The 27,975-nt window shown below is 43.3% G+C and overlaps 2 protein-coding genes across 3 annotated transcripts in view; both read right to left on the bottom strand.

The window, feature by feature from the left end:
• The window catches only part of LOC124118090 (leucine-rich repeat protein lrrA-like), a 30,030-nt gene extending 28,215 nt beyond the window's left edge, over positions 1 to 1,815 (bottom strand). Inside the window, exon 1 of the mRNA XM_046480147.2 lies at positions 1,505 to 1,815. The gene's annotated coding sequence lies outside the window, so the exon portion shown is untranslated. The remainder of the gene's footprint in view (positions 1 to 1,504) is intronic.
• A 3,733-nt stretch (positions 1,816 to 5,548) lies between these two features.
• LOC124118093 (calpain-5-like) overlaps positions 5,549 to 27,975 on the bottom strand; it is a 34,763-nt gene continuing 12,336 nt past the window's right edge. For both annotated transcript variants that reach the window (XM_048391311.1, XM_048391312.1), the window contains exons 2-14: positions 25,279 to 25,450; positions 20,132 to 20,263; positions 18,965 to 19,089; positions 18,618 to 18,695; positions 17,506 to 17,689; positions 15,776 to 15,972; positions 14,188 to 14,265; positions 13,587 to 13,764; positions 12,727 to 12,849; positions 11,965 to 12,161; positions 11,168 to 11,283; positions 8,311 to 8,447; positions 5,549 to 7,386 (exon numbers count right to left, since the gene is read on the bottom strand). In XM_048391311.1, coding sequence (XP_048247268.1) covers positions 7,192 to 7,386; positions 8,311 to 8,447; positions 11,168 to 11,283; positions 11,965 to 12,161; positions 12,727 to 12,849; positions 13,587 to 13,764; positions 14,188 to 14,265; positions 15,776 to 15,972; positions 17,506 to 17,689; positions 18,618 to 18,695; positions 18,965 to 19,089; positions 20,132 to 20,263; positions 25,279 to 25,449 — 1,911 coding nt within the window. In that variant the 5' untranslated portion in view covers position 25,450 and the 3' untranslated portion in view covers positions 5,549 to 7,191. The remainder of the gene's footprint in view (positions 7,387 to 8,310; positions 8,448 to 11,167; positions 11,284 to 11,964; positions 12,162 to 12,726; positions 12,850 to 13,586; positions 13,765 to 14,187; positions 14,266 to 15,775; positions 15,973 to 17,505; positions 17,690 to 18,617; positions 18,696 to 18,964; positions 19,090 to 20,131; positions 20,264 to 25,278; positions 25,451 to 27,975) is intronic.

Below are 27,975 nucleotides of genomic sequence, written 5' to 3' on the forward strand. Positions count from 1 at the left end.
TGAAGATCTATTCTAACACGGAACTTCACGGGGGAAGACAACCATGGGTTGCTGAAGATCTATTCTAACACGGAACTTCACGAAGGGAAACAAGCATGGGTTGCCGAAGATCTATTCTAACACGGAACTTAGCGGGGGGAGACAAGCATGGGTTGCTGTAGAACTATTCTAACCCGGATCTTCACGGGGGGAGACAAGCATGGGTTGCTGAAGATCTATTCTAACACAGACTTCACGGAGGGAGACAAGCATGGGTTGCTGAAGATCTATTCTAACACGGATCTTCACGGGGGGAGACAAGCATGGGTTGCTGAAGATCTATTCTAACACGGAACTTCACGGAGGGAGACAAGCATGGGTTGCTGAAGATCTATTTTAACCCGGATCTTCACGGGGGGATACAAGCATGGGTTGCTGAAGAAGGTGGGGTGAGGCAAATAAAGGTGGGTGGGTAAGTAAGGGTGAGGTGAAGCAAGTAAAGGTTGGGGTGAGTGAGGCAAAGTTGGTTGGGGCCCTTATTCAGAACACATTTCGTCAAATTGTGCTGAGTAAGAAAGGAGGCCCTTACGCAAGTGTGAGAAGTAGTGTGAAATAAAAAGTCTTTAAAGATTGCATTTAATACAATAGGCATGCAATTTATTGCAGTATTGAAAATACTTTGTATGACATTGGCACAATGACACGTTTGTATCAATGAATACGTGTGCTTTGTATTTCGTGGCGACCCCAATAAATCTGTCCGCTACAGACACAAGTGTGTGTAAACAAGACGAAACCCACTGTAAGAAATATCGGCAAATAAGCTGCCGTATATCACAGCAATGTCCGACAGATTTACTGCACACGTAAAGGCGGGTGTCTCATTCAAGATAGAGAGAAAGTGTAAGAAAGGTGTTTTTTGTTTTGTTTTTTTGTTGCTTTTTAGTTGTTGTTTGTCTTTGGTGTGTGTGTGTGTGTGTGTGTGGGGGGGGGGGGGGGGGGGTGTGATTTTTTGTTGTTGTTTGGTTGTTTGTTGTTGTCTTGTTTGTGGTTTTTTGTTGTTGTTATTTTGGGTGGTGGTGGCATATAAAGGAACAAAAGGGAGGTGACGTAGGGGTCGATAGAAAGAGGCGGAAAGGGAGAAAGATAAGGGTTGGGGGGAGTGATAGAAGGGTAATGAGATTAACAATGGAGATTAACATCCAAAGAACAAGAAGGGGAAATTAAGGGTCGAGAGATCAGTACCTTGTAGTTAGTACATATTTACAGTGATATGAAAATACTGTTGTAAGGGTATTTGGTGTCAACTGATCATACTGAAATATAAGCATAACTATAGTTACCAGTATTCAACTAAAACAAACAACAACAGTATTCGTACTATTTTGCTTTTCCATCAAACTTTCACTACGGCTGAACATATGCATGTGCCGCCAGTATTGCCACCCTGCACTGTGACGGGAGGCGTTGTCAATAACAAGTGACCCACATCCAATGTTTCTAATTACAGAAAATCGTAACTCACCCAAAACAAGACTGATTTAAATCCCTGCGTTCCTTCCTAGGATCTGCAAGGATCGTCTCTCATAATTCCACCTGCAAATCAATCCCTCAATCTTCTTAGCGGTTGATCAGCGATCACCTATTAGCTTTCGCTGTGTGTATTCCTGCCCCCTTCGATACGCCGGCATTGTTCTATTGTGGGGTACCGTTATGAGCACAGCGCCGAGCTAGCAACAGGTCTACACAAGTCGCATTGTCACCCTTCCATAGCCCCAGCTCGACATGGTCGTGTAAAACCATTTACCGGTAAACAAAGCATAACACATTCGCCAGGTAAATTGTACCAAAGGTATACTTACCCCACCAGTTACCTCCCTTAAGCGTTTAAATTCGTTAATACCTATAGCGTGACTTTACGGTGATTACTTGTGTTAATCTCCGGGTTGACTTAAGGTAACATTTGCTACGATTTAGTACAGTTATCTCCCTTCGGTATGAACCCCCCACATTCCACATGGTCTGGTGTTGTTCAGGTTGAATGTGTATATTTTGCCTAGTTTCCGGTTACTAGGTCGTCTTCGGCCACTTTCGGGATTGCCCGTGACTGTATCCGTGTTTGGTGGTTGCCGTTGTTAGAGGGTAGCGACACCGTTTTATCCAGCTAGCGTTTGTGGGCGAATGATTACGTCCCAGGGGAGGTTTACACACGCGAGCCAGGATGAGAGTGGATAGATTTAGACGCCGACAGTGTGTCGCTTGTTTGAGGTTGTTCATGAATGTGTAATAGTGAAAGGAATATTGACGCCGCGCGTTTTAACTGTTAATTACATGTTGCTATTGACAATAGTTGATTGCCGCCATGTGTCAATCAGTGTGGCATAAATACATCTACAAATTTTAAGTTTCATTACGGCGGAGGAGATTAATTAAAGTTTATAGCAACCGCCTTTAATAAATGTTTCCGCTTATTTTAAAGATTCAGTGAATAAAAATTTTTAAATTTTAAATGTCGAGGGCACCCGAAGTAACTTCTCCTTTTTTCAGTAACTTAAAGTAAAAATAAATTCCATCTCTACTTCTGTATGTCCCCCAGGGAGCTGAGAATATATTTGCACACTGATCCGTTGACCAGGTTTTGTCATCCCTTGTTTTGTGGTAGTTTCGAGAAATGTACATTATTATCAATAATTACTATTATCATTAGTATTTATTTTGTTTATTGATCATTTAAAGTCTAATTTAACACTCTTTGATAAAGTGGTCTGTTATCGTCCCGGCAGTTAAAGTACTTCGCGTGACTCAAGTGAACTTTGGCTTTGGGAAAAAAGATCTTCATTACGTTATTTTGTTTCAAGGGATCATGGTACGGAGGTGTAGAGTGGAGTCATAGCGTCGTTAGCGTGCCGGTATCTGCACGCGTTACCTGTGTAATTAGTAGTCACACGATCAGGTTGTACATTTACCCACACTTAGAGGTGCAAGATCATTTTTTATTTGTTGCCAGCATGTTTGTTTTTTGCATATTTTGAAAGAGACACTTTCGTACATGTACATTTTAAATTATGTTTGTACGACCACATAATATGCTTAATTCATGCGCGAACCCTGGGTCATAGCCGCTCTGACCCCGAGGTACCCGGATGTGCTTCCCTTATACCGGAACCCTGTGTCATGGCCGCTCTGACCGCGACTTTACTTACCCGGATGTACCAGTCAGTGAAGTCACCTTCGTCTAATGACCCTGTCAAACTACAACGTTTTAGAGTAACTTACACCTAGCGTGTAAAAGGCAGTTAGTACGTTGTCATACGTCGTGCTTTCACCGAAAAAACATGATTTTGGCGTATCTATAGCGTATACATAACGAGAGTTTACCATATATGGAACGCTTGTCTAACGTATTAATACGTATCACTGACTTAAACATAACTTATGACAGCGTATAAAAGCGTATTGCTAGAGTGTGTCTGGCGTGTTCAACGTATGTCCAGCGTATGTCCAGCGTATGAGTAACGTATGACTAGCGCGCTCAGCGTAGGGGAAAGGTGCCTAAAACGGGCCGTATGGGTAACGTATATCTTGCGTGTGTAAACTTTTGTAGAGCGTACCCCTTACGTATGCCTAACGTATAATTCATACCTTCATATATTCTCATACGCCGAAAATGTTGTGCATGTACAAAACTGTTTTTAAGCCTCGGCGTACTACAACGTATATCAGCGTGCTTTTAACGTATACAACTTACACCTAACTTATCCATAGCTGTTTCTGGGGCGGTCGGGTAGCCTAGTGGTTAAAGCGTTCGCTCGTCACGCCGAAGATCCGGGTTCGATTCCCGACATGGGTACAATGTGTGAAGCCCATTTCTGGTGTCCCCCGCCGTGATATTGCTGGAATATTGCTAAAAGCGGCGTAAAACCATACTCACTCACTCACTCATAGCTGTTTCAACTTCTCATACGTCGCCATACGTTACTGCTGTACGTTGTAGTGTGACAGGGCCATAAGCTCCAAACAGCGACGTGTCACTTGGTTTACTTTATCCAAACACTTTCACAGGACAGCTATATGTCTTGATGCAGGTAATAGAGACTTACCACGTTCAGCAAACACGGGACTGAGCCGACACACCAAGAGAGTCTAAGATATATTAACGAAGCCATGGTTCTTTCTGCAGTATTGACAAAAATGTAAGACATTACTGAATGTCAGCTAGCATGGTGTAATTGAACAAAAGTTGACAAATATAAAGAATATATTCAAGTGCGCTGTATGTGTGGTCACTACCAGTCCCCATTACGTCGCCTGGTCAGGGTTGGTGATCTGTGATTGATATTACGAGCAACCTCCCGCGCCGTCGGGTTCGACATAGATCAATAAATCCATTGTTAAATCGCCTTGATCGCCAATCAGATCGTTAGTGGGAACCTTGTCTAACCCCGGACTCCCGTGGGATTGGAGGGACCATCTTAGGGTTTGGGCGGGATGTTGCAGGTACATTTTCCTGTCGATGTATATTATACGTTTTGTTCCGATTGACATATTTGGGGTATGCAGTTTGTGCTCCCAGTGTTATTGTTTGTAATGATACATCTCTGGGAGATTTAGTGAAAGAAGACAGAAATGCAGTGACAAGCTTGAATGATGTGCCGCGTTGTTGTGGCAGAGTAGATTGTAATTCCCCGCAGTGGTGCTACAATTCTCCGCAGTTTATTACAGGGTACCAGTGGTGCTACAATTCACCGCAGTTTATTACAGGGTACCAGTGGTGCTACAATTCACCGCAGTTTATTACAGGGTACCAGTGGTGCTACAATTCTACGCAATTTATTACAGTGTACCAGTGGTGCTACAATTCTACGCAGTTTATTACAGAGTACCAGTGATGCTACAATTCTGCGCAGCTTATTACAGTGTACCAGTGGTGATACAATTCTCCGCAGTTTATTACAGGGTACCAGTGAGGCTACAATTCTACGCAGTTTATTACAGGGTACCTGTGGTGCTACAATTCTCCGCAGTGTATTAAAGTGTACCAGTGGTGCTAAAATTCACTGCAGTTAATTACATTTTAAGGCACGTCGTAACAGATGTCCTGTCATTCATCGAGTCTTGACCAGCCAATCCAGTGGTTGATAGCATGAGCAAAGACCCACTCGGAGTACGATGACACACAATCAGTTAAATCACACGTTTGTTTCTTTGTTGTTTAACGCCATACTCACCAGTATTCCAGCTATACAGCGGCGGTCTGTATATAATCGAGTCTGAATACGACAATCCAGTGACTGACATCATGAGTATCGATCCACGCATTTAGGATACATCAACCAAGTCAGCGAGCCTGACCACCCGATGCCGTTAGTCGCCTCTTACGACACCCATAGTCGCCATGTACGGCAAGCATGGGTTACTAAAGACCTATTCTCTACCCGGATCTTCACGGGTCGAAATCACACGTCATAGCATGTTACAAGCATGGGATATTTAATCTGGGACGTTATCTTCCATGGATGCCTCACGGGGAACTACATGAAAAATCAAAGACGTTGATAACAATCGGTGATGAAAAATAGTACAAAATTTATTGCAGTCAATCCGTTGTTATCACAGAAGTTTTGCTTTGGCACCGAAACCCTGTTAGGCATTGAGCAAGATATAAACATAACAAAACTTCTAAAACATAACTTCTTAAATATGCACAGCATGCGGGCCAGTGGTACCAAGATGAAGTACAAGATGAACATACCATCTAAACAGCCGGGCAAAAAAGTATGCACCCATGTTTGATGGTGGCTAAAAATATAACAAACAAGAAATGGTTATTCAATTTTGATATATTTGATTCGAGTATCGTTGGCGGTATTGGACCTTTTCAGTGTTTCGGCGACTGTTTTCAACTCAATTAACGTTTGGATAACGCTTGTAATTTGTTTAGTCAAATTCAATTTTCAAGTTTATAATCTCTTTTGCCCGGCATCTATCGTCTACAGTGCTAACGAATGACAAGTCTACAACACATCGTAGTTATGTTGGGGTACCGTTACATTACATGCTTGTATTAATTTTCATATTTAGAATTGTGGCACGTTGTCATTGATGTATGGAAGCTTTAAAGGGTCTCAACATAAAAGTGGCAATTATGGCAATATGACTAAACACTCACATTAGAGGAGAATGTCATTGGTAGTATTCCGTACAAGGACATACCTTTGTGAATGACTTCATCTCAATTGTATACACGATATTGGTTAGGACAACGCAAAGAAGATTATTTTTCAAAACCAGGGCAAACCTGAGACTCAGACAAGCAACCATCAGATCTTGGTAGCATAAATGACCACTTCTTGTACAGAGAATTGTGGCATTTAATTTGGTCACGACAACCACTTGGCAACGATTGATGACTTCATATGGTTCCGATATCCAGCACTGTACAGTGTTTATTAACCTTTGGCATTATTCTAGTCAACAGTGGCTGGACATGACAAGTGCTTATAATGTCTGGTTTGTTGGTTTGTTATTTAAACGACGCACTCAACAATATTCCAGCTATATGACGGCGGTCTGTAAATAATCGAGTCTGGACCAGACAATCCAGAGATTGACATCATGAGCATCAATCTACGCAATTGAGATACAATGACATGCATCAACCACGTCAGCGAGTCTGACCACCTGATCCCGTTAGTCGCCTCTTACTGCTCAAAATGACGTAATGTTATGTCACGTTCAGAACACGTTCATACACATTTCATAAGACTTGCGTCCACATCTAACTGCGTAGCAGGGAAGCACGACCTGCACGATCTTCACGACTGATTGTCATCATGCAAACACTTCATCATATGTCATTCGATATCTACTTGAGCATATTGGTGATATATCAGTAAAAGCGTATTTGAATTAGGTACATGTTATAAGTATAAAAATGGATTACATACGAGAAATGTACATACACATGCATATTATCAAGAATATAAATAAAATAGCACCAAACTTGACAGGTCATCTCGTTGTGTGGATTCATACCGTCGCAAATGAGGTACTTAAAACACGTTGACGACGTTGTACAAGGTTGTCATGGTCTTCGTCCACGTGATGAACACCAGTCAACATCGTAATATCATTAATATTGCACAAGCAAAACCTCAGACTCTCTCTGTATCCTTGTGATGTTCACGAAATGGTCATCGTGGTTGTGTCTTCTCATATGTCAGACATGTTTGTTGTGTGGTTTACTTTAAGCCACATGAAACCGGTCCGTTCTTCCTTGCCCTCTGCTCCTAACCTCTTGAGCTCGTAACGCCGGATGAGGTTACCTCCCTTGTATTCGCTGGCACGTGACATGGGCAAGGTCACGCTCCCCACCAGAGTGTCCTTCACCAGGTTCGCTTGCCACATCTGAAACACGGAGTGAGGCGTTGAGTCATATAGCTTGATCACTAAAATATACACTACTCGTCAGGGTAATCACTATGCTCAATACATATCTGACATTTGCACATGTGTACTTTAGCAATTCTCAATACTGATTGGTCAGTTGAAACCTTATGGCGTCACAGTGTTTCATTGCTGACTTCTAAATTGATTCCATTACGTCATCTGAACAATAGGCTGCCAGAAACCACCAGTTTTAATGGACATGAAGACATCCTTTCCACCGAAGAGATTTTTGAGGGCTTTCTTTTGCGTGTCTGTTAGTTTTTTTTATGATGAATTTCTCGCAAAATCAATGGGACTGGCCGCCATATTCTTATTGCCAACCTCACATTGAGGCTGTTTGTAATTCACATTGTGATTGGTACGTTAGACCCAGTAGCGTAGCCAGTCAAATTGGCAAATGGAAATCAAGGGCAGGTAATTTGAGGTTGCGAGAATCACAGGGATGGGTCCAGGGATTAGTGTAGGTTATAAGAAATGCTAGCCCCGGAGACATAGAGGATGGCCATGGCCATGCTTGCGCATGAACTTAGGGATACATATTTTATTGATTTGTCACTCTTTGCAAGAAATAAAAGGCGAAAAATAAATTTCAACAATAAAATTGGCACCTTGGCTATACACTTCATGGTAACCATCATACGGAACTGTGGCATACGGAATAGCACTTAACTGGCCTCGACATCTAGCGTACGAAAAGGGGATTGGCATGATCAAACTGCCTGATTGATATACACAATAAAATTGAGGTAAAAAAATCCAAGGTGGTTTGGAATGCCTCGAATCAAAATGCTTTAGGTCTAGGCCAGCTCTAAATACCAGTATCATATATAGATTTGGTTATTGCAACTGGTGTAACATATGCGTGTCGAGTTTGTGACTGACTTCTATGACGACATCCTCCTGTGGTTTCTTCCTATACAGCGTCACCCTGTCTCCCCAGATGGCGGTGGGGCCCTTCTTGGAGGTGGTGGTCTGAAACACCTTGCCCTCACACTTCAGTATACAGTAGGCCTGCAGCTCTACAACACACCATGGAGACACATGAGTTACACACACCTTGTCCTCACACTTCAGTATACAGTAGGCCTGCAGCTCTACAACATACCATGGAGACACATGAGTTACACACACCTTGTCCTCACACTTCAGTATACAGTAGGCCTGCAGCTCTACAACACACCATGGAGACACATGAGTTACACACACCTTGCCCTCACACTTCAGTATACAGTAGGCTTGCAGCTCTAAAACACACCATGGAGACACACATGAGTTACACACACCTTGTCCTCACACTTCAGTATACAGTAGGCCTGCAGCTCTACAACACACCATGGAGACACATGAGTTACACACACCTTGTCCTCACACTTCAGTATACAGTAGGCCTGCAGCTCTACAACACACCATGGAGACACATGAGTTACACACACCTTGTCCTCACACTTCAGTATACAGTAGGCCTGCAGCTCTACAACATACCATGGAGACACATGAGTTACACACACCTTGTCCTCACACTTCAGTATACAGTAGGCCTGCAGCTCTACAACACACCATGGAGACACATGAGTTACACACACCTTGTCCTCACACTTCAGTATACAGTAGGCCTGCAGCTCTACAACATACCATGGAGACACATGAGTTACACACACCTTGTCCTCACACTTCAGTATACAGTAGGCCTGCAGCTCTACAACACACCATGGAGACACATGAGTTACACACACCTTGCCCTCACACTTCAATTTACAGTAGGCATGCAGCCTCTACAACACACCATGGAGACACACATGAGTTACACACACCATGGAGACACATGAGTTACACACACCTTGCCCTCACACTTCAATTTACAGTAGGCATGCAGCCTCTACAACACACCATGGAGACACATGAGTTACACACACCTTGCCCTTACACTTCAATTTACAGTAGGCATGCAGCCTCTACAACACACCATGGAGACACACATGAGTTACACACGCCATGGAGACACACATGAGTTACACACACCTTGCCCTCACACTTCAATTTACAGTAGGCATGCAGCCTCTACAACACACCATGGAGACACACATGAGTTACACACACCATGGAGACACACATGAGCTACACACACCTTGCCCTCACATTTCAATTTACAGTAGGCATGCAGCTCTACAACACACCATGGAGACACACATAAGTTACACACACCATGGAGACACACATGAGTTACACACGCCATGGAGACACACAAGAGCTACACACACCATGGAGACACACATGAGTTACACACGCCATGGAGACACACATGAGCTACACACGCCATGGAGACACACATGAGTTACACACGCCATGGAGACACACATGAGCTACACACGCCATGGAGACACACATGAGTTACACACGCCATGGAGACACACATGAGTTACACACGCCATGGAGACACACAGGAGCTACACACGCCATGGAGACACACATGAGTTACACACACCTTGCCCTCACACTTCAGTATACAGAAGGCATGCTGCTCTACAACACCCCATGGAGACACACATGAGTTACACACACCATGGAGACACACATGAGTTACACACACCTTGCCCTCACACTTCAATTTACAGTAGGCATGCTGCTCTACAACACACCATGGAGACACACATGAGTTACACACGCCATGGAGACACACGCGAGTTATACATGAAACGGGGACACACATGAGTTACACACACCATGGAGACACACATGAGTTACACACACCATGAAGACACACACGAGTTATACATGAAACGGGGACACACATGAGTTACACGCACCATGGAGACACACATGAGTTGCACTCAAAACGGGGACACACATGAGTTGCACTCAAAACGGGGACACACATGAGTTACACTCAAAACGGGGACACACATGAGTTGCACTCAAAACGGGGACACACATGAGTTACACACGAAACGGGAAGACACATGAGTTACACACACCTTTCCCTCACACTTCAAAACACAGTAGGTCTGCAGCTTTATATACAACACCACAGGGACACACATGCTTCACAAACAAAAAGGGAGAGCACGCGGGGAGTTATTGAATGTTAGTGTCGCTTTATCACGACTGCTGTAAATACTTGAGTCAGGTCAGGCAAATCAATGATTGATAGCATGAACACGATCCACTCTGCCAGGGCACAATGCTACATAATCAACCTGTGTAACGTACTGTTCTCATCTTAGCTCTCATGACAAGTACGGGATGCTGGGGGTTGCTTGACACTCATCAAGGAGGACACACATGAATTATGAATTATACATGGCTAAATATGCTTGTGTCATAACGTCATTTGTTTATTTGTTTGTTGTTAAACGCCACACGCAGCAATATTCCAACTATATGACGGCGGTCTGTAAATAATAGAGTCTGAACTAGACAAACCAGAGATTGACATTATGAGCATCAATCTATGCAATTGGGATACAACGACATGCATCAACCAAGTCAGCAACATGACCTGCCGATCCCGTTAGTCGACAATCATCGGTTGCTGAAGACCACTTCTAACCCGGATCTTCACGGGTGACATCATATCTTGTGTTCCAGGCGAAAGTTTACAGTATATGGGAAATATGGTGAATGTTTCTATAATGAATTATTAGTGTGCTGATGTAATATATTAGGAATTACAAAAACGAAATTGAAAAGTCTTTGTGAAAATGTTACTCCTAAACACTGTGATTTTAAAATGATGTCTCACCGTCATCGCCGTTCTTCTTTACGAGGCCGTCCGCGTTGACGATGGTTACCGCCGTGGCCGCTACCTTGGCCGTCCCCATACATCCTGGAGGTTTAGGCTCGTCGCGAGTCAGCTCCCTGGAACAACGTTATACTGACTTTGACTTTATCCGGAAACATAATATATTAACATTCTGTTCTTCTAAACCTTCAAAGACAATTTGGCGAGAAGACATTTGTCTTCGTTAACGCTGGTATTTACAATTCAAAACAAGTTACAGAACATCCACAATTGGAAGGCTGTGTGTTGCAATACCCACCAGCCATTGCAGATTAACTAACGTCAGGTAAAAACGATGGGTGTTCATTTGACTAGTATATACAATTTAAATAATGAAGGACAGAAGACCCCGGGTTCAATTCCCCACATAGGTACAGTGTGCATCTGGTGTCCTCCGCCGTGATATTGCTTGAATATTGCTAAAAACGGTGCAAAACCATACTCACACACTAACTAATGAAGACCGTTGATGTAAAGCCAAACCGAGTTTTTATCTTGTTTGATTGATCAGCCACTCCAAATTTGACAAAAGAAAAGAAATACAATTAAAAAAACAGTCTCTCAAAAGAATAGCAAATGTTTCTTTTTTCAATTGCCGTCATATTCGACCCTGCACGTCGATAAAGGAGAACAGGAGACTCCACCGACCTTCAACTCTTTAGGTCTTGATGTCTATCAGAGCCTGTTGGCTCTAGTATTAAAGGTGTGTCAATACAAATGACGTAACCATGACGTATCTTTCATAACGAACGACTTACCTGAGTTTGACTGCCCCAGCTGTGAAGATACGAAGAACGTGTGACCCTTCCTGTCCAGGGTCAAAGGTCGAGGGAACAAGGAGGTATCTGCCTTTGGTGAGCGAGAAGCGGCTGAAGATACTCCTGGCCTGGACGAAGGGCGTGGCATGGACACGGTCCAACTTGTCGTGCATGCGGTACTTCCGGTTCACGTCAGTCTGAAGGACATAGAAAGGTGAATGACCTGCGTTGTGTGATTGGTCGGAACTATCAGACAATTGTTTTATGTTGATATTGATCTTGGCATTGAAGAAACGAGTACTGGATATATTAACCATGAAGGTCCGGGGTAGAATAGGTCTTCAGCAACTTATGCTGGCGTAAAAGGCGACTATGCGTGTCGTAAGGAGAAACTAAACTAACGGGATCGGGTGGTCATGCTCGCTGATGCATGTCATCGTATCCCAGATATCCGTAGATCGATACTCATGACATCAATCACTAGATTGTCTGGCCCAGTCTCCATTATTTACGGACCGCCTTCATGTAGCTGTAATAATGAGTGCGGCGTTAAAGTGAGTGAGTATGGTTTTACGCCACTTTTAGCTATATTCCAGCAATGTCACGGCGGGGGACACCAGAAATGGGCTTCACACATTGTACCCATGTCGGGAATCAAACCCGGATTTTCGGCGTAACGATCGAACGCTTTAGCAACTAGGCTAAACAACATACAAACACTTTGAAATAGGAATAAGTATAACATGTCAGTCGTTGACCAACCTTCATGATGGTGACGCCGATGGTGAAGTTATCTCCCCTTTGCCTGCATTTGACCGAGCGTCTGTCCTCCTGTTCCAGAGAGATCATCACCTCCTCCTCGTCATCGTACACCTCGAATATGTACTGGAAACGACAAAATCATGCTCCATCTTTAAGACAAAAAGATACGTTTTAAAGCGCAGAATGATTATTTACGGTCTCAAACAAAACATATATGTGCTGTATTGAAGGATAAGATAGTATTTTGTGCTATACTGAGTGAATGTGTGAGTTGGGATCAACGCCGCTTTGAATAGTATTCAAATTATTTCCCGGCGTGTCGGCTTAATGTGTCAAGAAAGCCCGAAGCGATGCAGGACGTTTACCACTTCGGTGAAACCCACGAGCAAGGGTATGGTGCTGACAATCTAGAAATATAATCGGGCCGAACCGGGATTCGAAGGATTTCTGTCGTGCCGGGCGCGCATCTCTGTACAGCGAATTGCAGCGCCTTAGTCGACTGGACCCCCGTGCCCCCTGTGATGTACTGCTACAGGTATAAGTTAGTTTAGGGAATACGATTAACATTTAGATTAAACCAGTGTTACACGAATCACTGGAAAACATACATTTCTAGCACGAGTGTCGGGAATGTGTAACAAGTCGACGGTCAAGTGCGTAGTCTGTCTCCAAGAGAACCAAAATCAACTCAAGTCTAGAATGACTTGGCAAGCTTGATTGGAAATCTGTAGGAAATAAGGATTGTTCTGGGCTTCATTTGGATTTTACTATTCTTATTTTGCAGATATATATTTTTAAATTAGATAACTTGGGACTAAATGTCACTTTGTGAAAATGCGCGACTCCCCAAATCGTCTCACCTGTGGGTTTTTCAGGAATGAGGCGTGGTTGCCACAACCACCCGCTCTCATGGGTCTCTTCCACTCCCCCCGGGTGGCGGTAGGGGTCCATGTCTTCTTCAGGGTGAAGAAGCGGGTGTTGATCATGTGACAGATATCGATCTGCGTGAAGTATCGGCAGAAGTCATCGAACGACATCCTAACAGAAAACAGTAATTATCATTTTATGACAGTTTAATTGGTGTTCACATTGAGAATTTGTCACTACAATCAGGAGCATGTGAACCGGCAAGTGTCGGAAGGGAACCGAGTCCTGATACACCTGTTTGGATCAGGTCGTGATTAGTACTGACTCCTTGCAGGCGGCGAGACGAGTAAAAGAAACTCAATAGAAACGGAAGATATTCTAGTTCGTTGTGTCCGTTCTTGGTTGTCAGTTCCATTGAGGAAGTCAGTCGTCTTGAGTCTACAGTTTACTTAAAACTCTTGATATGCGTGGCGGATGATCAAAACTATACATTTGTGAATTTGCTTAATGTAGGAGTCTTCCCTGATTACATAACTCTATCTGAATATATGACGTTAGAGAAAATGCTTTTCACAAAAAGTAAAACCACTCTACCAAAATTCTCCGTTCTCGTCGAATGTCAGCCCAAGGTCTTTCTTCTCCTTTTCGCTGACCTTCTGCCACTCCGCCGACCTGAAAGACAGCTGAGTGTCAGTCCTTGAATACAGACATTCAGCCCCCATTCGTGACCAACTCGTGGTATTCCGGGACAAGGTTACGGAAAGGGGCGAATGGTGACGAATGATTCAGCCCCATCGCCTGGATGACTTGGAAGAGGTGCCTTGTTAAACGGGAAGGATCACACGCGATGCACTGTGATTTTAAGAGCGCTTTGTGCGCCGCGCTAAGGGAAACATTACACATCTCAAAACCGTTGAAAAACGCATTTATATTATGAAAACAATATATTCTTGTTCCATTTATTTTATAACTGTTACATACAATACCGTAGTTGCAAAACATAAACTGATAAAATGCTAGAACCAAAGCGTCATGGTGCGGGGAAAATATGTACAGTAACTTTTTGTTTGAAATTATTGACACGCTTCCTACTTCTCAAAACACACAGGTGGATCCATGAGGGGTCCAGTGGGTCCGGACCTCGCCCCACCCCCCTTTGAAAACCAAATGTAGTATGTTGTTGTAGGCAGTAAAATTGACTGGGAGTGGATTTTGAGATTTTGACCCCTCCCTTTTAAAAATGGTGGATCCGCCCTTGACACTTATCACGCAACAATTGCAGTTGCTTTTTATTTCACTGATCAATAATGAGTTTGTTCAAATATGGTTGTTTCTGACTCATAAATATTGACATTTTGTTAATTTGGACTCAATCTCATTAAAATCAGATCTTAGTTCTCGCTACCGCTAAACAAAGATCTGAGAACATCCCATTACGGGTCACGTCAGAACTACCTTTCATCTGACTAATCAGAGCGTCGCTTTCCGGATCATGAAAGTGACAGTCGGGAAGCGATTTCTAATCATGCAACCTCGAAAACCTCGCCAAATTGATCTTACTTCTCGCTGCCGCTAAACAAACCTTTGAGGACATCCCATTACGGGTCGCGTCAGAACGACCTTTCGCGAACTTTGACCGACCACTGAAATGACTGACAAGAAGTCGACATCAGCCAATAAGAAAGCAGCTTTCTCGAGCTTTACGGCCTCATTACAAGCTGGCGACTTCCATTTTAGACAACGCTTGAAAAATATGGTGACAGTTCTCGATTAAAATTTGGAAAATTGAACAAACGAACAGTCCGAAATGTCATAAATATCGTTGAGATTGTATGGCAGTGCTTCCCACGTACTGTTCAACGCCTCCTCCGTTCAAATGTTTATCCCACGGAAGCGAGAGATAAATGATAATTTTGACGGAATCAGCCGTACGGGGCGTAACTGTCGTTCGGAATACCCAGTGTTAACGTTTTCGAGGTTGCATGATTAGAAAACTCATTCCGACTGTCATTTTCATAATCTGGTAAGCGACGCTTGATTGGTCGGATGCAAGGTCGTTCTGACGTGACCCCTAATGGGATGTCCTCAGATCTTTTTTTAGCGGTAGCGGTGACTAGGCTCTGATTTTGATGAGATTGCTCTGTTTGCAGTCTGCTACATCGTCTTGGCCTGTTCCACCTACCCATCGCTCCACGGTCCCCTCCACTCCACGCCACCCCAGGGGTTCCTCAGTCGGATCATCTGGATCTTCTCCCGATTAAAGAAGCTGAAGAGTCCGGTGCCCTTCAGGTGGACATTGCGGACATCTGTGACGCTGTAGGCGTGACCCTTCACCAAACCGATGCTGAGTTTCACCTCCATTTCCGCCGCCGACTTGGCCTGAACAGGGGGCAGACAGGTGAATGGACATTGGTCAACATGTCATTCAGTACTTTTACACATAGGTTCCATTTTATGTCATCGTCCTGGGAAATGTTTACATGAATATTTAGTCCCAGAAATAAAGTTAAATCTATTATTTGTTTGTTTGTTGTTTAACGCCGCACTCAGCAACATTCCCGCCACTATGACGACGATCTTTAAATAATCGAGTCTATACCAGACAATCTAACCTGGATCTTCACGGGTCAGTTATTTTATTTGTAAATATATATCCACAAAATATAAAATCCAAGTAGAGCCCATGACAATGCCTAATTTCAGAGTTGAGGCAATCTAGACTTGCCAAATCATTCTAGACTTGAGTTGGTCTGCTGTTTTAATTTTATTCTCTGGGGTGTGAGAGACAAACTAGGAGTGAGTGAGTGAGTGAGTTACGTTTAACGCCGCTTTAAACAGTATTCCAGTTATATCACGGCGTGACAAACTATGTAATGGTGTATAATATATCAGGTGAATAACTCACACAGTACATCAGAAGCCTTGCATGACACCAGATCAAGTCAAACTGCACTTTACAGCCATTTTATCTACAGCCAATGACAAAATTAACTGACCCCATTTAATTTAACTGGTCTTGTCTGGAGACAAGTCTTTAAGTGTAGTGAATCTTCGTTATATCGAAATACATCGAACCATGGGACGATTCCCATTACCCGTATTCCGAGAACTGCAAAGTATCGATAAAGTATCATCACGGTGGTGATAGGGAATAGGGATTAATGAGGAACATCGTCTAAAACGATATGTCGAGAAGATACGTTCGAGTTAACGAGGATTCGCTTTACACTTTAAGTCGATGATACCCGTCACACTGATACCCACTAGGGGCACGTGTGACCTATTCGTTTACAAGGCCTTGATTTTTTTGTTGTCCAGTGTGGGTCCGCGATTTGCTGTGAGTTCGAATATTATATATTCGGTTATGATAGTAGCTGTTTCACGACCCGTGACGACCCCGTGAAGAATAGTCCTTCAACAACCCATGCCGTAAAATGCCACTATGCTTGTAAGAGGGCACTAACGGGATCGGGTGGTCAGGCTCGCTGACTTGGTTGATGCATGTCATCGTATCTAAATTGCGTGGATCGATGTTCATGATGTCAATCACTGGTTTCTCTGGTCCACACTCGATTTTTTACATGTTACATATTTACATATAGATGGAATATTGCTCAGTGCGGCATTAAACAACAAACAAAACAAGAAAATCTATTACCCTTGGTTGATGCATGTCATCGTATCCCAATGGATTGATCTTCATGATGTCAAACACTGGATTGTTTGGCCCAGACTCGATTATTTACAGAGCACTGTCACAACAAACAAACAAACAAACAAACCTGCTTTACTTTGGCTTTCCAATCACACGAGGACGACACACGGTGATTTAACTGAAATACTGTTCAAAGCGGCGTACACCCAAACTGACTCACAGATTCCGACCACAACATCAGGTTGTCCGGTACTCACCACGATGGATGCACTCATGAGCGACCTGTGGTCCATGGCCTTGAGGAGGATGTCGAACAGCCTCATCCGCTTGTCCTCCGACCTATAGTCACTGACGTCCAGCCCCTCCCCCACCCCGCCCGTCATGTCCACCATGGCGTCTCGGGCCTTCCCCGCCGTCAGGGCCTCGTACGACCCGAACAACCTGCAACAGGGCGTGGTCACTCCATAACCGAGGCAAAGTTCACCTTGTCTGTTGCTTTAAAAATGTCAGCTGCAACATTAACTTTAAAATCCTGGGATGTTCTGCCCCACCATTAATAATAATAAGAAGAGAGATTCTTATCTGAGAGTTTCAGTATCATAAAAATCACATATTACGGAAATAAATTGTATTACGCGATCATTTACCAAGCGTATATATTGTTTATTTCTAATATTAGATATTTACGACACGACACGGGTGAGTGAGTATGGTTTTACGCTGCTTCTAGCAATATTCAAGCAATATCACGGCGTGGGACACCAGAAATGGGCTTCATACATTGTTTACGACACGAAAACACACGAGGGTAATACTATCTTTATCATATAATGTCATTCTTAAATTAATCGATGTTTAAGATGTAATTTCGCCTTTAAGAAGTAACTTCAGGAACCGCGTATGAATACAGTGTTTGAGTGAACCGTCTCATTCATCATAGAGTGCCAGATGATATGCGGCCATGTTTGTATACATAATCACCTACATACCCCCTATTTATACATATTGGGAACGTTAGTAAATAGTTCATTGAGCAAACAGACGTTGAATCGACGTAGGGAGAGTAAAAGTAGTTCCTTTTTTGGTGACCTAATTTGCATAAATATCGGATAATGAAACCAGGTTTATCAGATAGGATTATGGACCAATTCGCTACCAAGCTTCGTTTTCGAACAATTTCTATCGCTCCTATCAGTAATTTCCATTCAATTAGCTTCGCACATGACTATAACTTTATTGGATGGCTATTTGTCAGCATATATTCATTCAAATCGGACAAGCTAATCGTGGATAATTGTCAAATAAACTTATTTTGTTCCATATTGTATCATTATCATTGTACCATAGCTGTATACAGCCCAACACTTACTTTGCATAGGCCTTCTCCAGTAGAGCTGACCAGAATTCATTTCTTGACTTGGAGTGCATGAATATCAACCTGCCCTGTCTGAAAGATAAACAATTCACCAAATGTATGAAAGTAACATTGAGGTACACTGACGAGGTACACAGCCTACATAGTTACGAAATCTCGTCTTAAGCAAAAAATAGATATGTCTCAGACAAAATTTTCAACATCGTTCTCAATTATTTTTTTATGCATTCGGAACACACTTGGGGAGAGGAATCTTTGATTTGTGATATTATTATTTAAATTGATATCGTAAACAAGGACTGCTTCCGGTTTAGGCCGATGAAGATTTATTTCGTTCACACCTCGTGGGTAGGTAGTCATCTATCACAACGTCTTCCCATTGCCCACAGCGCCAGAACTTGAAGTGGAAGATACCGGCGTATTTGTTTCCTGGCGCCCATTCCTGATTCCTGTAATCTGGTACCACCTGAAACAAACACGACCAAAAGATAAAATACAAACTCTGACATTTCGTTCTTATTGTCATCCTGTTAACACAAACATGAAGACGGTTGTAAGGTATGACCGACATACATACATGTGGCACACCTGTACTAAACCCCATGCTGCTTCCTTCCATTACTCCATGGAGGCGCTATTTTTTTATTTTAAAATCGGTTATAAGAACTCAAAGACACCACAAAATCAGTTCGTGACACACGAAGAACTTTTATAAAAAAATAAATAAATGAATGAATTATATAAATAATAAACTAAAAAATAACGTTAATTGTTTTTCCTCACTGGCAAGAGTTAGTGAGTATGGTTTTACGCTGCTTTTAGCAATATTCCAGCAATATCACGACGGGGGACACCAGAAATGGGCTTCACACATTGAACCCATGTCGGGAATCGACCCCGGGTCTTCGGCGTGACGAGCAAACGCTTTAACCACTAGGCTACCCGACCGCCCCTCACTGGCAAGACTTAGATTCGTTACATTTGACTAATCGCCGAATGAGTGTCATCGTGCCCCGATTGCGTGTGTCCTTGCTCATGCTATCAACCACTGGCCCGCCTGGTCAAGACTCCCTCACTTACATGCTGCCATGTTAGAGCTTGACTATCTCCAACTGTGGCGTTATTCACTACATTCCTTCAAAATCAATTGACATCACCAGCAGTCAAATTGCTATTATTAATATGTCACCAACTATTTTTTACCCGTGAAAGTCCGGTAGAATAGATCTTCAGCACCCATGCTTGCCGTAACAGCGACTATGCTTGCCGTAACAGCGACTATGCTTGCCGTAACAGCGACAATGCTTGCCGTAACATGCGACTAACGGGGTAGGGTGGGCAAGATCACTGACTTGGTTGATGCATGTCATCGTATCCCAATTGCGTGGATCGATGCTCATGATATCAGTCACTGGATTGTCTGCTCCAGACTCGATTATTTCCAGACAGCCGTCATATAGCTGGAATATTGCTGAGCGCGGCGTTAAACAACAAACAAACAATTTTACCTTTTTCCAAAGCGTGGAATCCTCGGCGATACAGGCACAGGCCGCGACGAACCAGCAGTTGCCTAGGCTCCCCTGGGAGAAGTCATCAGCACTCGCCTTGTCTATGAAAAACCTTGGATCCGGCACAATATCCTGTAACGAGAAGTGAGTGAGTGAGTGAGGTTGGTTTAACGCCACTTTTAAAAGTATTCCAGTTATATCACGGCGAGTCGGCTTAATGTGTAAAGAAATCCCAAAGTGATGCAGGTCTCAGACGTTTACAACTTTGGTGAAACTCAAGAGCACGGATATGGTGCTGATAAACCTTGAAACATAATCGGGGCGAACCGGGATGCGAACCCACAATTATACTAGCGTAGCCAAAGGACTCAAGGATGCAGAGCGAGTTGCGTGGCTTAGACGACTGGGCCGCCCCCTCCCCTACGCATCAGCGGGGACTTTCTCAACAATCAGGCATTACATGTCAAGTACATTGTCGTCATCATGACGTACTGACGCATGACGTTCACGTTGCGACGTCATGCTGTACATATGCTACTTCGTATACCGTTGGTTGACCGGTCTCTAGTACTTCATGCTTGGGGTAATCGTCGCGAAGCTAGGGATGCGATGGCCAGGTTCTCCGATCTGCCTGATTCGTGTCATCGTACACCGATGGCGTGTATCGTTATTCGTGCTCAATCCCTAGTCTGTCTCACAGTCCCCGTCATACCAAAAGACGTAAAAAGATGGTACTTGTTGTTATCCTGTCTGTAGCTCGGCATTAAGGGGCTAATACAAGGACTGGTCGGCTCGGACTCAGTATACTGTGTCTGAGTGGGGTATTCATGTTAAACTGCGGCATGGTATCTCGGTGAGCTAGCACTATAAATCGGCATCAGTCCGGACTAGTACAAGCAGCCACACACACACGTGCATGCACGTCGCTATATAAGTGCAATAATCTTGGACGCGACGTTAAACCCCATTTCACCTCACCTCACCTCACAGTCCCTGAACCATATTATTTTCCTTTTCGCCCACCCCTTTCTGAAATGCAAAAGCCCTAAATGAAGCAAGTCTAGATTTTACTCAGGTTCTGAATCTCCCATCTCATTTGGGCTCCTTTTCAGTGATTTGTTTCCATCAAAATAATATATTTTCAGAGTCGAAGCGTTAGACTGGCTCAGTACCCACTAGGTCTGGACTCGCAGGTCGCTGTGACACACTGTGTTGATTTTTTGCGCAAAACAACGTTTATTCATTCATTAATAGACTCGGGAAAAGTGTTCAACACAATGTAGCGAATTATATTAATTAAATAGATATTATATTACCGATACCTCTCTCTCTAAACAGACATTAAATTTTCATTCCTTATCATGTAGACGAAAATACCTAGAATTACGCCAACTGTATAATCCCAGGTCCAACACTGGCTCAGTGTATTTTCTGGGATGCAATTCTCTCAACTCTAGATCCAGGCGGTCTTGAATTGGCCAAAATCTTTTATTCTGATACGATACCTGGGTGCGTACAGAACTGAGGAGACATGCATAGAAGGTCACGTCAGATGAAGCGTCTTATCACCTAATCAGCGTCGATATATATTTTCGGAACAAGAGCGAAACGTTCATTCCAGCATCCAGATTTCTGTATCTCGAAAACGAGCCTACACGACCTTTCCCGAATGTTCATAATGAAGGCCGCGCCGTTATATTGTTGTGGACATAATTATTAATACACCCTGTCGTTTTTTAGCTTCATGTCATCTACACCCTGTATGTCTAGGGAGTGCCATCGAGGGCATATTTGTGTCCTGCGAGGGTTTTCTTTTGTTAAAATCCAAATATCCGAATTGAGGTTAAGGGAAAATGAAGCCAAATCGATTTAGACAGTTGCCATCTGATCGACTCAGCCACCCACGCACAATTCGTTCAGACTACGGGGTCAAAGGTCGCTCTTAAAGATTCACGTGACGCGACCTTCTGTGCAGCTGTCCTCAAATTTTAACGCAGAGAGGTGTCATATCGGTGTAAAAGATGGGATGTTTATGACATTGTGAATTAACGCCCAACATCCGTATATTCTGATACAGTAACACTCTCCTTGCATTAATTAATTAATGGTGAGAGAGACGTGTTTGTTTGTGAGGATAATATATGTTCTTATTTTGTTTGTTGTTTAATGCCGCACTCAGCAATATTCCATCTATATGTAAATATATAATATGTAAATAATCGAGTGTGGACCAGAGAAACCAATTATTGACATCATGAGCATGGATCCACGCAAATGGGTTACGATGACACGTTCAACCATGCAGCGAGCCTGACCACCCGATCCCGTTAGTCGCCTCTTACGACAAGCATAGTCGCCTTTTACGGCAAGCGTGGTTGCTGAAGACCTATTCTGTACCAAGATCTTCACAGGTATAGGGTAATAGTGAAGTCCCAGCATATATGTCCTAATTCCGATAGAAAAGGAAGGTCTTCGGCAGAATCTTTTTTCGTCCATTAAATATGCAAAGTTTAAGAAATAAGGAATAACAGTACAAAGTCAGTGCAAAGTTCGGTTTGGGTAACGTGTTATTTCTTACATGTCCCCCAGAAAATCAATATCGTCAAAAAAGCATTTGTGCCATACTACCTAGAGTATGTCTGAAGCTAAAACTCTGTTATGATCGAGTGCTTTTTTGGTTGGTTTGATGTTTTACGCCACACTCAGCAATATTCCAGCTATATGACGGCGGTCTGTAAATAATCAAGTCTGGACCAGACATTCCAGTGATTGATATCATGAGCATCGATCCACGCCACTTGGATCGATGACATGCTTCAACCAAGTCAGCGAGCCTGACCATCCGATCCCGTTAGTCGCCTCTTACGACAAGCATGGTCGCCTTTTACGGCAAGCATGGGTTGCTGAAGACCTATGATCGAGTGAGAAAAGGTTACAAGTCCGATAACGTTATTAACCATAATAAAAAGTTATCCAATAATTTGGAATTTGAATTTCCCTATTGCAATAGCTTCCTTAACATACACTACTATGAAACACATCAAAACTATCGTTACATGTAAATTTTCGTTACTCCCATAACCGATTTCCTTTACAAACAACTGTCGCACGTGACGTTTTGAAAACGTTTGACTGGATGTCAATTGGTTCGAAACAGAAACATGATACAAAATACACAAATATGAATATCAGTGTTGGTGTTGCGTTACTATTTTGTCTGAGTGTGTAAACACCGCCTCTCTTCCACACTTCCCTCTGAGGCACAGTGCCAAGTAGGCCGAGGCTAGACCCTTTCCATTACCGGCCTCCGTCTTCGCACCTGATTTACGCCAGTCAGGGTTAATTGAGAGGTGGAAATGGGTATTCACGTTGATGTTGACTGGGCATGAGACATAGAAACAAACACACTGGGAGGTCTACTCTACGGACACTGGGGCCAGCCGTAGGCCTATATACCGCCAGTATCCACGTCCACCTGGTGGTAGGTGTATGTCGTCGTGTCAGCAGACGTTGTTGATGCAGAGGTAGTAATTACAGTTCTTGTGAAGATTCCGGGTTAGACAGGCCCCACCAACGTCGGAGAGGCGGCTAAATGGGTTGGTGGTCAGTTTCGGTTATTTTGATTGCGTGTCCAATTACCCCGACGGTGGAGGGCTGCTCATAATATCAATCATTGGTTTGTCTGGTCCGGACGTGATTATTTACAGGTGTCATGATATAAATAGAATATTACTTCTTGAGAGGCATTTAGAAGTTGGAGTCCTAAGTAGTTGGTTTGTTGTTTAACGCCGCACTCAGCAATATTCCAGCTATATGACGGCGGTCTGTAAATAATCGAGTCTGGACCAGACAATTCAGTGATTAATATCATGAGCATCGATCCACGCAATTGGGATCGATGACATGCATCAACCAAGTCAGCAAGCCTGACCACCCGATCCGGTTAGTCGCCTTTTACGACAAGCATAGTCACCTTTTACGGTAAGCATGGGTTGCTGAAGACATATTCTACCCAGGATCTCCACGGGTCTGAAGGAGTCCTAAGTAAGGATAAGAAAATGGATGAATAACTTCTTTTTAACAATTCCAAATATTATTTTAAATAAAGAAGTTGTTCATCCATGTACCCTATCCTTTCTTAGCCAGAATGTTGATGACTGTGGCGTTAAACAACAAATAGCAGAATCAATCAGTGTGGTTGTAGTCATAATTAACGAACGAGATAAGTTTAACGACACTTTCTCCAGTATTGCATTCATATCACAGGTGTCAGCTTGGTGTCGGAGGTAAGCCCGTGTCGATGCATGTCTTAGACGTTTATCAATTTGCTGATATGATGCTTACCAAGGGGGAACGTGTCAGCTCGCGATGGGATTCGAACCAACGATTAGCGGATCCTTGACGGCTTTGGGCCATTTTCAAACTAGTTACTAACAGTTTTCTTTTCTCTTTAAAACATATCATCTTTAAGTTTTCCACAAACGTGTCCCATTTGCTAATCCCTGAATCCCGTACACAAAACTCAAAAGCACATGTAAAACTTCACTCTGCATTGGCAGAATACCAACCACAGACGAAAAGCTATAGAACACGTTCCTAGGTCATAAGAAGGTGAGGCTGAAGCAAAATTACTGACAAAATATGGAAAGAACATAATATATACAGGAAATTTTAACATACATCATTTTTAAAAAAAGATTTTATTTGCGTCCCGCAAACCACACTACTGAGTCCGGAATACGGTCTAAATAGACCCCGTATCCTGCGTCCCAAAAAGGGGATGAAAGCCTCACTGGTCTAATGAGTGAGTGAGTGTGTGAGTTGGGTTTAACGCCGCTTTTAACAGTATTCCAGTCATATCACGGCGTGTCAGCTTAATGTGGGAGGAAAGCCCGAAGTGATGCAGGTCTCAGACGTTTACCACTTCGGTGAAACCCACGAGCACGGGTATGGTGCTGACAAACCTAGAAACATAATTGGGGCGAACCGGGATTCGAACCCACAATCAGAGGTTTCTGGCGTGCCCAAGGGACGCAACTCTGCACAGCGAATCGCGGCGCCTTAGACGACTGGGCCACCCGTGCCCCCCTACTGGTCTAATGAACTCCATGGCGGTGTCTGTAAATTAGTTTCATTATGATGTTTACCTTCGGCCTCTTCCAGACAATATCTGCCGGCGCCGGGCGGCTGTAGAACAGAGAGGACCCAGACGGGGGGAACTCGCCGTCCAAAAACAGCGCATTCTTCTTCACACACTTCCGTTTCAGCTTCCCGTACTTCTGTCCCTTCCGAGGCACTGCCGTGCTGCTGGAAGCCATTCTGAAAGAAAATGAACCATAGAAATGTTTTTTTGTTAATTTATCTCTCACTTTTATTGTTATGTGATTTCAGGACAGTGGGATGGTCGATGGAAAAAACCCGTTTTGTTATGTAACTTTTTCTTCCTTTGTGAGATCATCTCCCTTAATTTGAACAAATACAAGCTCCATTCCAGCGCTAGACACCTTCGTTACACTCTCGGTAATATCGTTACCATCCATGTGGGCGCGGCCATTACTTTTTGTTTGTTTGTTGTTTCACGCCGTACTCAGCATTATTCCGGCAATATAACGGTGATCAATAAATAATCGAGTCTGGACCAGACAATCCACTGATTGACATCATGACCATCGATCCACGCAACTGGGATCGATGACATGCATCAACCAAGTCTGACAACCCGACCCCGTTAATCGCCTCTAACGACAAGCATAGTCGCCTTTTACGGTAAGCATGGGCTACTGAAGACCTATTCTACCCCGGATCTTCACGAGTCGAGCGGCCATTCCTAGAATCTTGAAATTGGCCCTCTAAACCCAAATGTAGTAACGTTTATACTTTTGTTTATGTATTTGGGAATGCCAAAGTTAATAGTTAATAGTTAATTTTGAAAATGTTTACGACTGACCATATTTCCCAGATGAATTTTCCTTTTTTGTTTGTTTGATCAGATTAGTTCAAGATTGCAGACGGAAAATCAACCAACTTCCCCCCTTACATTCTTACTACATCAAATACATGATAGTTGCAATGAAACAAGTTCTAACTGACAAACAAAGAAAATAATTTAGTAGGGGGAAGAGTATTCGGCGTCACGGTAGTCATCAGTTGTTTGTAAACATAACGGTCAGTTGGCTACTCCAAGCATGGATGTAGCCACCTATCACAGTAGGGAGCTTTGACTGGTATCAGCTATGGCATCATTCGTCACCACTCGCCCCTTTCCGTAACCTGCAAGAAGACTCGTCCCCCTCTCGATGAATGTCATGTGCGAAAATACGACAAACCAATCAGAATGCGCGTATGATTTCGAGCTCTTTGTCAAATAATCCCTCAGAAATAATTTTTGATTTTACATATGTCTTGCATCTAAAAATATACCCAAGACACAGTTAAATGTGTTCAATCATACTGTATAATTCCGCACGTCCCGATGTCCTTTAAATTGCATCAGCAAAATAAATATTATATGGGGAAATATATGTGAACCATTACGCAACGAGTTGACAATTGTTTTAGGTATGCTCGTTTGCGCTAAGACGGAACCTAGTCGCAAAAATGGCCACGAGAGGGGCACGAGTCGCTAATCGGCTTGTCCCGGAATACCACGAGTTGGTCACGAATGCGATGGCGTAGAGAGCTCCGCGAACGGGATATGGCTGTAGGGAGCTTGGAGAAAATACAGGTACGATTTCTGGGTCAGCGTTGATGCCTGAATATCGCATCGGCTGATTTGGTATATTGCCAGGGTTCTTGTCTAAAACGTCATTAGTATTATAATGTCAATATATATTTTCAGTCGGAGGAGAGGATCCATATCATAGCACGGGACCGTAAATAATGATTTCTCGCCAGGGATAATCTGACAAAAAACAAACGGTTTCAGATAATACTGGAAAGATGTAAGTTTGCCAGAGATTGTTTACTTAATGGCCATTTGTGTACACCGAAACAATTTCAGAAGAAACCTCCAACAAAATAGTGTTTCTAACACAAGTCCCAGTCCCCCAGTATATAAAATGGTCGGACCCACAACTACCAAGCACAAAACACATGAACATGCTTCTGAACGAAATAAAGTAAAGCTGCTTCTATTCTGGTATACCATTACGTGTGATCCTGAACATGTTCTGTGCTTTCCCAACATGTGTAGTTTGTGCATACGGGGATGTGAATACTGTCGGCACTTGTTACACTTGGTTGGCTGGTTTGTTGTTTAACGCCGCACTCAGCAATATTCCAGCTATATGACGGCGGTCTGTAAATAATCGTGTCTGGACCAGACAATCCAGTGATTAACATCATGAGCATCCATCGATCTATGCATCTGATTTGGTTTGGTTGGTTGGTTTGTTGTTTTACGCCGCACTCAGCAATATTACAGCTATATGACGGCGGTCTGTAAATAATCGAGTCTGGACCAGACAATCCAGTGATTAATATCATGAGCATCGATCCACGCAATTGGGATCGATGACATGCATCAACCAAGTCAGCGAGCCTGACCACCCGATCCCGTTAGTCGCATCTTACGACAAGCATAGTCGCCTTGGGTTGCTGAAGACCTATTCTACCCCGGATCTTCACGGATCACATGTAAGAGTAGACTGGGGAATGTGAAACTTGAAACATGAACTACTTCCAAAGAGTGTTAATGCATCATCAGTTGTAAGCAGTATACTTATTGGTGACAAATTACTTAAACAAAAGAGTATTTGCCTTCGGGTGGGTTCAGGACCGCTCCTCAGAGCTGCCCAAACAACACGACTACCGCAAGTCGCAAAGAAGACTTACCACTGATGCCA

This window comes from Haliotis rufescens, unplaced genomic scaffold, assembly GCF_023055435.1.
Source record: "Haliotis rufescens isolate VD_foot unplaced genomic scaffold, xgHalRufe1.0.p SCAF_9, whole genome shotgun sequence".
Taxonomy (NCBI): domain Eukaryota; kingdom Metazoa; phylum Mollusca; class Gastropoda; order Lepetellida; family Haliotidae; genus Haliotis; species Haliotis rufescens.